The sequence below is a fragment of the Portunus trituberculatus genome, chromosome 48 (genome assembly GCF_017591435.1).
Source record: "Portunus trituberculatus isolate SZX2019 chromosome 48, ASM1759143v1, whole genome shotgun sequence".
NCBI lineage: Eukaryota > Metazoa > Arthropoda > Malacostraca > Decapoda > Portunidae > Portunus > Portunus trituberculatus.
This window is the reverse complement of record NC_059302.1, coordinates 9,958,425-9,970,924: the sequence shown is the minus strand read 5'-3', so window position 1 is coordinate 9,970,924 and position 12,500 is coordinate 9,958,425. Positions and strand designations below refer to the sequence as shown.

Here is a 12,500-nt window from a genome sequence, read left to right as displayed (position 1 = left end):
AAAAAGATAAAAGTAATGGATAATAACACTACAGTACGAACACCAAGTAGTAATACACACACACACACACACACACACACACACACACACACACACACACACACACACACACCCGACCGCCACCACAAACACCACCATTACTGCCACACAATAAACTACTGATAAAAAAGAAGTAAAACACACAGGCAAATAAACAAAAATAATAACAAATAAATAAAGAATAACAATAGAGGCACCAACAATAAACAAAACTCACACACACACACACACACACACACACACACACACACACACACACACACACACACACATACACAACACTACCACCACCACCACCACCACCACCACTACGCAGCAATAATCTATTCTATACACCTTTATCACTATTAACCAGGCAGAACTTTCAAATAATAAAGCAGGAATTATCACGCCAGTATTTCACAACTCGGCACTAATACTCCCTTATGAATACATGTATAGACCCTCACTAATATGGACTCAATTATTCGCAATTTGTTGTTTATATATATATGCATCAGTGTGAGTAGATGACGACTGCGAAGTGGAGGTGGAGATGGAGGTGGTATAGGTGCGTTTGGAGGAGGAGGAGAAGGAGGAGGAGGAGGAGGAGAAAAAAGATATCAATATAGTAATAAAAATTTGAAAGTAACCATAATGTACTTTAATTTACAAGAGCAATATTTTTCTTTTTCAATTCTTTAATCATCCAATATTATTTGACCATAGAGGAGAAAACTAGTAGTGTCTGGAACAACCTAGGCCAAAGTATAATTCCATATTTAGCATTCATTAGTTAGTAACCTCCCCCCCACTTAATAAACAAAAGAATTAGCGCTCCTGACACCCTCAGTACCTGGAGATGGCAAGTGGAGGCCGATAGAATGCAATAGGAGAGAGTGTTTGTGACTGAAAACTGGGAAACTCATGAGGATACCGAACAAAATGCTGGTGTTTGTTGTTGTTGGTGGTGGTGGTGGTGTTGGTGGTGGTGGTGGTGGTTGTGATGGTGGTTATGATTATGACGAGACACGATAAATAATGAAAGGAAGAGACAGGGATACGCAGGAATGAAAAGGGGAGAGAGGAAGAGAAGTGATTAGTGGAAGGGAAAGAATGGAAAAAGAGAGGTGGAAGGACAGAGAGGAGGGAAGATGGAAGGGGAACAATAGTGCGTTGTGGTGAGTCTGCTGGGCTGATAAGGGGAGGGAAGGCAAGGCTATTGTGAGAGGTGTATCACAAGAATAAGTCTCTCTTAGTGGAATTAGGATCCCCACATCAAAGTGAGTGGTTCGGGACACCGGAATAGCGGGGAATCTCAAATCTTACGTATGTTAATTCTTTCGTTTGATTTTATTTACTACTATTTATTTATTTCTATGTATGAGAGGCATTCTTTATTACTATGGCCATTGGTATCAGCATTGCGTGTATCAAGGTTAGGTTATATATCTGGTACTACATTACTCGTTAGTGTTTGCGGAGCTGTGGATGTGCTAGGGATCTACAATAACCTGTTCGTACAACAGCCTGTGAATATCCAGGTACTGATTGCTTTAAACGCCGGGGTACCTTAAAGGTCCTTCCTCCAGGTGCTGGGGGGGCTTTAATTTTTGTTATAAAAAGAGAAAACAAATGACTTTAAGACCTAATTTGGGTACGGAGGTTAAGTTGATATAAAAAATGCCTTGGTCCTCTTGAAAACCTAATGTGGTCAGAGGCTGGGTTAGGTTGATTTTATTAGAAAGAAAAAAAATAAATAAATAAATGAAAACCTGCAAACAAGAATTGTCCCATGAAAAATATGCAATTTTTCTTCAGAAACACAAAGGTGTTTTATTAATGAAGGCTTTTCTAATATACTTCTTTCCATCAAACTTTTATAATACGTTTGAAAGAAATTAATTCATCAAGGATTAAGTATCTTGAGAAGAATCTTTGCCTAACAATCTGTTAGTCGCTGCCTATTTATCTGTCTACCTTTCTCTCTACTCATTTATATACAAAACTGGTATTTCCGTATATGAAGTAAGTCATGGCATTTAATTCTCACATTTTGCATGTTGCAGCTCAAGTGACAAGGCGAGTTGCGAGACCGAAACCTTCGCCCACGTACAGATAGGTCAAAAATGCAAAATACGGCAAAACGGTGAGTCTTACCAAGGTATGTCAGCATGTAAGAAAGATGCACTGTCTAAAGCTACTAACTGGAAAGTGTTTCCGAGACTGTGGTCGCATTTTCCATTAGCGATGCACACCAAAAGGTGCTCCTGGCCAAACCATCCTGTACCCTGCAGGGCCAGGAGGACCGCTGCACTGTAGAGACGTGCGGTAACAAAAATAGCACACTCCAGCTGCCACTGAGGGAAAATTTGAAAATGTTGGTGGGCGACCAGAGTGTATCTCAGTGATTCCTGGATTGTATTCCCGTTTGACTCAGCCTTTTTTTTTTTTTTCTTTCTTCCTCTCTTTTTTATCATCTTTCTAATAAAGGTGCTTGGCCAGTTTTTATTTCCTTAATTTATTTTTTCTTTCATATAATTTCATTTTATTCTATCCACTTGCTTATTCATTTGATTATTTATTTGTATTGTACTTTGTTCCCAGCCACGCTCGGTGCGGACTTACAAATACGAGTGTCTAGACTGTAGGGTTTCAGATCCTGCTCGTCCCTGGATCCTTGCTAATGAACCTGTTGTTTGAGGAGTGTTCTGAAGATTCAAAGTGATAGTAAACACCAATCACCATTTTATCATTATCGATATTTCTTTGTCCGGAGTCAATACATTTCCAACAAAATTTACAGTACTGTAGAAAAAGAAAAAAGCTTGCACGGGCATAAAAAAAAGAGGTTTTCCATTTCTTTTTCTTTTCTTTTCTTTTCTTTATTATTTTCATGTAAGAGACACATCCTTTGTTAACACCCAAGGCACTGTAGAAGAGTAGATGTTACCTGAATGTGCCTAAAAAAAAAAATGTTGAGAGAGGTTGAGAGAGAAGAAAAAAAATCCTCTTTCCTAGGCATTTCAACAAGAAACTTCAACTCAAATTAACAACAACAAAACTCCAGATAAATACACAAAAGTAAATTCTAACTAATGTAATAAATATCATAATGACAACAACAATTATTGGACTCTTAACATTATTAAATATCCTACAGCAGCAGCAGGAGTAGCAGCAGCAGTAATAACGAGATGGAGGAAGCTTGTACGACTGATAGGGGAGAGGGGAACGGTGTGCATATATATTAAAACAATCAGACTCTTTTAACGTGATTAGATCCCTTATGCCAAAGATGCGGTGAAAGGCAAGGAAGGGTGGAAGTGCGGCAGGGGGAGGGAAAGAGAGAGACACAGAAGGATTTGAAAGGGAAGCCAAGGACGGGAAAATATGATAGGGTGAGGAAATGGATAAAAAGACGATAGGAAAAGGGCAAAATGAGAGAAGAATGGTAAGCGTAAGAAAGCGAGAAAAGGGAAAAATAGAAGATAGAAAGAAAGATAAAGGATGGAATGAAAGGGGAATGAAAGAGAATGAAAAAGAAGGGTATTAAAGACTGAGTAAACGAGAAAGAAAACAGAAAAGAAAAAGAGAATAAAAGGGGAAGTGATGGAGAGAGGAAAAACGAAATGACTAAAGGGAAAGACAAGAAGTGGAAGGGATGAAAGGGAGGAAGAAGGAAGATTGGAAGGGGAAGATTAGAAGAAGAGTAAGAGTGACAGATGAAAGGGAAGGTAGACAGGAAAGACAGTAAGGGAAGACAAAGGATTACTTAAGAGAAAATGAAGGATGTCAACAGTTTACACACACCAATTAATCAAACCCCTTTAGTGCAATTGGAAACCATCCCAGCACGGCAAGTAGTAATGGAAGGGACAAGGCGGAAGTAAAAGTAAGGGAGAGAAAACTAGTATCAGTGGTAAAGATGATTATAGAGAAAGGGTAAGAGAAATTAACACACACCAATTCATCAGATTCCTTTTAATACCATTAGACACCATTGCAACAGAACAACTAGCGATAGGAGGGAGGAAATGGATGAGAAAGGAATAAATACAAATAAGAGTAACAATCAAATCAAACTCCTTCTAATACTATCATATCCCATTAAAGTACCAATTAAACAAGATGGAAGAGGACAAAAGGGCTGAAAAAAAATTAGGAGTAGAAACAAATATTAAGTAAATGTATCGAAGTTTAATATACACCAGACTCCTTTTTCAGATCCGATTCCAACACAAGGAAAAGTGGAAGGGAGTAAGAGGAACAGATAGGAAAGTAAATAGCAGGAGAAAATATTATACAGAAAAAATGTATCACAGCTAAATAAATAAAAATCAAGAAGGCTCCCTTTAATACGACTGAATCCCATTAAAACACAGCAAATACCAATGAAATGGACAAGATGAAAGGGCAAAGAAAGGAGGAGAAGTGCGTAAAGGTACAAAACATAAAACATACTGATTAATCAAACTCCTTTTAATACGATCAGATCCCAATATGACACCCAATATGACGAGATGAAAAGAAAGGAATGAAAAAGAAGAAAAGCAAATAAGAGAGGGAAAAAAAAACATGAATGGTACGATAATACAACAGTCAAACTTTTTAATACGATCAGATCCCTTTATGACACGTAAATACCACTGAGGAGACGAAATAAAAAAGAAGCATCAGAAAGACAAGTAGTAGAAAAAAAATATAAAGAATTGGTATGAGAATATAATCAATCAAACTCATTTCAGTACGATCAGATTCCATTATACGTACGTACTACTGGAGGGGACGAAATGAAAAAAAAAAGATGAGAAAAGCAAATAGTAGAAGAAAATATAAAGACATGGTAAGGTAATATAATCAGTCAAACTCATTTCAATACTATCAGATTCCATTATGACACTGGAGGAGACGAAAAGAAAAGGAAAAGATGAAAAAAAGCGAGTAATGGAAAAAAAGTATAAAGAAATGGTATGAAAAATATAATCAGTCAGACTGCTTTTAATACGATCAGATCCCAATATGACACACAAGTGGGTACCAACGGAGGACACAATATGAAAAGAAAAAAAAACGAAAGAAGAGGAGGAAACCAAGTAAGAGAGAGAGAGAGAAAAAAAAAACAATTAGACAGAAATGGCATCAGAATTTAATCACATCCCTTTTAATACGATCAGATCCCATTACAAAACCAATACCAATGGAAAGAAACTAGAAGCAGTATTATAAGAGATAGAAAAAAGCAGCAACATATCAGAACTCAATACTCGACAATTAATCACAGTGCTTTTAATGCGATTAGATCTCATTGCAACACACACATACACTCACACACACACACACACACACACACACACACACACACACACACACACACACACACACACTCACACCAAGTAGCAGCCATCCATATATTAAGCCGATAGGTGTCGATAGCTAATATATATGACAATCACCGGCTTTTTTTTTATTTAATACGATTACAGGCCCCTGGTTGCGACACTGCTAGACGTGAGGGTATCAAATGGCGTCACACTGTTTACCATTACCGGATGCAATTACTCAATGAAACCTGAACAAAAAACACATAGAACGCTTTAAACTCTTTCTTCTACTGTCCAGCTTTTCATCCCCACAGGCACACACACACACACACACACACACACACACACACACACACACACACACACACACACACACACTCTCTCTCTCTCTCTCTCTCTCTCTCTCTCTCTCTCTCTCTCTCTCTCTTACTTTAATTGCGTCTTGGTAAAGAGAAACGAGCAACTCCACTATACACCTCAGCTTTCTCCTGTTCCATCATCATCACCATCATCACAATTGTCACCATCATCACCATTTTCATCGCAATACCGATCACTATTATCTTTTTTTTTCTGTTCCATATTGGTCTAAATCATCTCATCACTGTTATCTATACTATCATTATCAATATCATCACAATCATCGTCCACATGTCATTATTTCCATCATCATTTTTCATATCATCACCATTTTATCAGTATATTAAGTGGCATGTCATTATTTTTCTCAATTCCCCTTAAAAGTCACTATCCGTATCACCATAAAGCCATTACGATCACTATACAGATCACCATCAAAGAACCAGTCATTTCTTTCACCATCACGTCTTCATTCCTATCACATCACTATCCTTACCACTAGCTCTCACCACTCGTCACCATTATTTCCTTCACCATCCTCCTCCACCTTTAAAAACACCTACCATCACTATTTTACCGTCACCATTACCCTCACCACCAAAGACACTGCAATAATCTCTTTCACCATTATACGTACTTTAAATCCTTCAGCACTGGGGACGTATATTTACCTTGAAACTGGGGTGACATTAAACGATTTTATTGACATTAGGAAGGGTGTATGGAGGTCAGAAGATTAATGGTGCAGACTCTTCACTATTCTAATTCCTCCTCCCCCACCACTTAAGTTTCTGAAGCTGTATAAAATCACCAAATAGCAAGCAGAATGAATATGAAAAAGTGTCATGGTAGTAAAAGGTTTAAATCCCAGTCATGCCACAAACACTCACCACCACTACACACATCACCATTATACTTTACATCCTTTCTAATCACAAAGACTCTCACCACACATCACCACACCTATTATCACACTCATCACGCACTTCCCCGCTATCGATGCAACATGAAGCAGACAGACACCATTACAGACACAGATTCTCTCCTCCTGCTTTCTAATGCACTACCTCATTCCCTCCAACACCCTGATGGCCTCCCATTCACATGCATTTTCCACACCAGACACGCCGCTGCAACGAGGGTGACGGTGGTGGTGGTGGTGGTGGTGGTGGAGGTGGTGGAGGTGGACGTGGTGGTGAAGAAGGAGGAGGAGGAGGAGGAGGAAGAGGAGGAGAACGACAAGAACAAACAAGAGAAGAAGAAGAACAACAAGAACAAGAACAAGAAGAAGAAGAAGAAGAAGAAGAAGAAGAAGAAGAAGAAGAAGAAGAAGAAGAAGAAGAAGAAGAAGAAGAAGAAGAAGAAGAAGAAGAAGAAGAAGAAGAACAACAACAACAACAACAACAACAACAACAGCAACAACAACAACGATAATAATATCAACAACGATAGAAGGAAGAGGAGTAAGAGAAATGTATAGAGGAGGAAGAGAAGAAGGAGAAGGAAGAAATGAGGAAGAAGAATGAACGAATGGAAATAAACAAACCTAGCTCACCTTCTCATTCACACACACACACACACACACACACACACACACACACACACACCAAGCATTTCCACAACTCTATCACCACGAGAAGCATATCGTTACCAGGTTACTACATTACCCTATGAAAAATGGCACTCCTAAATCTTAGAATGTGGTTTACTGTACTGAATATATACTCTCTTCGATCTTAGGCCAACTAGCCACCAATAAAGAATGAGATGTGTAATGCTATGCTTCCCGCGCACCGTGACTCTGGAGGTAGTAATGTTGTGTACTGCTGTAGGAATATATATGAGTACTATAGTGTTGTCTTTGTTCTCCTATGTTTCACTCAGCTATTCGTCAATGTGTGCAGCAAAGAATATGAAATTGTTCTACACTCTCCGGTTGAGTTGTGATATACGAGTACTACACTGTTATATTTTGTTCTTTAAGTTTGCATCACTCAGATATTCACTTGTTAAAGCAGCCAGGAATATGATATTGTTTTATACTATCCAGGGGAGTTATTACGAAGTCATAAACTGTTTCTTTCTTTATTTATATCCTTTTCCTTCTTTCCTTTGTACATCTTTACTTGTATTTTCTCCAACTTCTTCCATTTTCTTTATTAATTCGGAAATGGTAAAATATATAAAGTAATGATTTTGGTGTTATTCCTTCCTCCTTCTCTTCCTCCAGCTACGTTCTTGTGTGTTTTCCTTGTCTCCTTGCAAGTATATGATGAAATATATAGTAAAATAAACCACGAATTTTAATAATATTCCATCCTCCTACTTGTTTACTTGTTTATCCTTTCCACACACACACACACACACACACACACACACACACACACACACACACACACACACACACACAAATTTCATTACTTTTACCTGCCTAGACACTCCCAGTTCTCGTAATGCAGCACAAAATATGTAAGTTTGCATCCTTCAGAAAAAAAAAAAAAAAAAAAAAAATACGACTTTTAATAAATCTAACTTTTCCCACAAGTCTCAAGACAAACACAAGTTATGCTGAAGTTGTTTATTTTGACCAAGTTAGGTTTTTTTTTTATGTTTGTTTTCTTCAGTCATTACCACACACACACACACACACACACACACACACACACACACACACACACACACACACACACACACACACACACACACACACACACACACACACACACACACATATGAAGCAAACTTAATACGCAGCAAAATAAACTCTCTTAAGTATATCTTTACTTACAATAATAAAAGAAGTACATGAAAAAATCGAGATTCTTTGTCCATGTACGTATATCTGTTTTCTAACAAGTACTAACTGGAACCGTACCCAAATAAACCTTTTGATATTTGTACCTAACGTTCCCCACACGGACAATGAAAGGAAACATCTTTTAAATTCATTTTAAAGTATTACAATTTCCAGCTTCCTCTCAGACTATTATCACGTAGATGCACTCATGATAACCTTATCTACCAACACCCAGAATACAGGGGAAAATTAAAATTAAAAAGAGAAAAAGATAAAAACACTACTTTAGGGGAACCTAGGATAGAGAAATAGTTAATGCCACCAAGAATGAGAACTATGTAAGAGCTCCTAAGCTAAGAGAGATCAAGACAGAGACGTATCTAAGAAATCTCTGCTAGAAAAATATTAATGATAACCAACGCTAGGGAACTACCTGAGACATTTTACGATAGAGAACAAGTTAAAAGACCCTAAGCCAGAAAGCTATTCCAGACATGTCAAAAAATAGGAATAAAAAGATAATTTGTTAAAAGATGTCTAACACTGAAGGAATAAAGCATAAAACAATACAATTTGTAATCTGTCGATAAGAACATTGTCAAGCTACTTCGTCTGATTTGTGAACGCAAAACTTGAAAAATGAGAGAAGGTGCAAGAGGCCGCCAAGCTTACAATCATAATGCAGTACTTGCCTGCACGTAGCATTCCTAGGGATATATATATATATATATATATATATATATATATATATATATATATATATATATATATATATATATATATATATATATATATTCTTTTTTATGTGAAAAGGCAAAACCGACCAGGGGCAACAAGAATTGCAATTATTATCATGTTTTACATTCTCATTAATTTATCCAAACAGATGAGTGAGGATTTCAAGGTGTGCTGCTGTTTTGACTTCTTTTGCATTTCTTTATATTCATTTTCCACCTCTACCTCCATCTCCTCCTCCTCCTTTCACATGTTTCCACCTTCTTTTTCACTGCCATTCTCCACTTCCATCTCCTCCTCCTCCTCCTCCTCCTCATTTCCTATTTGTTCACCTTTTTCGTCTCCCCCTTTCTTCGCCTCCACCACCATCACCAAAACCACCTCCTCTTCCTCCTCCTCCTTCTCCTTTTTCTCTTCTTCCTTTCCATTCTCGCCTTCGAATCCCAGTCTCACTTTCAATCACCTGACTCGAGGAAACGTAAATGAACAAAACACTCCAGCAAGAAACTTTTTGATCAATCATAGTTCTTTTTTATTTGACAACTTGATTTGCAGCAACTAATTCAAGTACGTCTTGATACTAACAATACGATAGTGACCCTGTTTGTTACGTATATTGGGTTGGCTTGGGTTGGGTTGGCTTGGGCTGACTTAGGGTTGGGTTAGGTTAGGTTGGGTTGGGTTGGGTTGGGTTGTTTTGGGTTGGTTGGGTTGGGTTGGGTTGCGTTGGGTTGGCAGAGTTGAGTGAGATTGAGCTGGGTTGGGTTGGGTTGATTGGGTTAGGTTGGATTGGTTTGGCTTGGTTGGGTTGGCTAGGGTTGAGCTTCGAGCTTCATGAAGTTACCCGTCAGAAAGTAGCAGAAAGAAATATAATCATATCGAAAGAGTAACTAGAAATGATTTGTCACTCCTTCATTACAAAACATATCGTGAACATATCATTCGTAATGTACTGGCAATTATAATCTAACGCCATACAGTCACTGGTTGATAATCAAGAACACAGTCAATAAAAATATGATTGAACTGAATGAGTAACAAGAAGTAATTTCCAACTCCCTCACGACGAACTGCTTTTTCGTCAAATCAATACACATAACCTACTGACAATTTTCAATTGCTCATATTCTTTTCATTTACCCAAAAGGAGGCTGCTTTAGGGTGACAAAAAAGAGCGAAATTATAGTTCAAAAAAAGGATCAAAAGGATGGTCCAAAATTGGAGGCTGTGTCTTGAAACCTCCCTCTTTAAATTTACAGAAAGCAGGAAATACAGAAACAGGCAAGAGTTTACCACAATAAAGAGATGAGACATTAATATTTAAATATTGGAGGATGCATTACTAAACACTACTAGAGAATATTAATATTTAAATAAGGAGAATTTAAATAAGGAAGACTACAGAAGCCCAATAGTTAATTAAACTAACAGACTATAATCTATTAAACACACGTACAAAACGCAGGATACCTTCCGTTACACTTTAATAAACCTACAACACTTTTCCGTCAGCACAAATTGGAAAGAATTTCTAGCGACTCCCGCTGTGAATGAATCCAGAAAAAAATTTACTGAAACTTGAACTGTGCCGCTAAGTCACTCAGGCACTAAGGAACCCTCGGCTTGGGTACACGCGCCGCCAGGGTACGTGCCGATGGAGGAGTTCTGAAGGCGAGGACTGCTCCAGAAATACTCGCGTCGCCAGCCAGGAGTGTTAAAGCGAGCTGGTGTGATGCGTTGCTGCCTCATTCCTCGGTGCAAAGCGGCGATGTTATAGTGACGGGGATTGCTATATATAGATATATGAGGGAGGTTTTTTCGAAGTTTTAATGTGTGTGTGTGTGTGTGTGTGTGTGTGTGTGTGTGCTTGTATTCACCAAGGCCTGATCACGAGCGGATCCACAAGCACTACCCATTACACTCTGAGTGCGAACTCAGAGGTCATTATTGTCCTTGGTCAAGGGAAACAGTAACAGCCTCGCTTGTCAGCAAAAAATCCAGCCTCTAGTGGGGTTCGAACCTATGCTAGCCATGGCGGCCAACACGCACTTTGAATTCCAGGTAAAGAGTTGAAACTACATATTATCATACTTGTACATATACTTATATACTAACATACATTCATACATCTTAAAGTGTACACAACCCCATGGTGGCATCTGATATCCCAATGCGCGGCTGCTAGATAACGCCAGATTGAGCCTAGTGACTTAGGCCAGTGTGTATTTCTTTATTCGGTTTGTTTCTTCTACCCAGCAGCGGATCGCGACTTCCGACTTTTTACTTACACCAGGTACCTAATCACTGCTAGGCGAACAGGGACCACACACTTCAATAGAAGTCTTGTCCAAATGACCTCTGACCTGACCCGGGGATCTCGATTGTTGATTGAGCATGCTACCACTGCACCACTAGGTGTGTGTGGTGTGTGGTGTGTGTATTTCACTGTTTGATCTGCTGCAGTCTTTGACGAGACAGCCAGACGTTACCCTACGGAATGAGCTCAGAGCTCATTATTTCCGATCTTCGGATAGGCCTGAGACCAGGCACACACCACACACCGGGACAACAAGGTCACAACTCCTCGATTTACATCCCGTACCTACTCACTGCTAGGTGAACAGGGGCTACACGCGAAAGGAGACACCCAAATATCTCCACCCGACCGGGGAATCGAACCCCGGTCCTCATGGCTTTGTGTGTGTGTCTGTGTGTGTATGTGTGTGTGTGTGTGTGTGTGTGTGTGTGTGTGTGTGTGTGTGTGTGTGTGTGTGTGTGTGTGTGTGTGTGTGTGTGTGTGTGTGTGTGTGCGCGCGTGCTGGAAAAAAAAACTTACAATAGATATAAAAATTGAGGTTCTACAGAAACGTAACCTAAGGTTTCTTAAGTAGTGACTGCCGAGCTCAAATTCTACTAAATATTGTTTTTCTTCTTTCCTTTTGTTTTCCGATTTCAAAAGAGCGACAGAACTCTGAAACATTTATAACTGGACTTCAGACTACCTTTCAAGACTTTAATTGAAGCTACTGAATTTTAGTACTGCTTTTACGATTCTAGTGCCAGAATAACGAAATTTCTATACTTTTAACAGGAGAAACACTTGAGAATATGACTATTCATTGCTATAGCTCTGGAAAATAATGTAAAAAAAGCAAAGCGTTTCTGAATTTGAACTTTAAAATCATTGGTAAAGTTATCTATTAAAAAATAACTTACACACACACACACACAAACACACACACACACACACACACACACACACACAC

The 12,500-nt window shown here is 38.6% G+C and overlaps 1 protein-coding gene across 1 annotated transcript in view; it reads left to right on the top strand.

Moving 5' to 3' along the window:
* Nucleotides 1-2,429, top strand: part of LOC123498408 (antifreeze protein Maxi-like) — a gene marked incomplete at its 5' end in the record, with an annotated part of 11,734 nt that extends 9,305 nt beyond the window's left edge. Inside the window, one exon of the mRNA XM_045245514.1 lies at nt 2,316-2,429. Within this exon, the coding sequence (XP_045101449.1) occupies nt 2,316-2,429 (114 nt within the window). The remainder of the gene's footprint in view (nt 1-2,315) is intronic.
* Nucleotides 2,430-12,500: the final 10,071 nt, after the last annotated feature.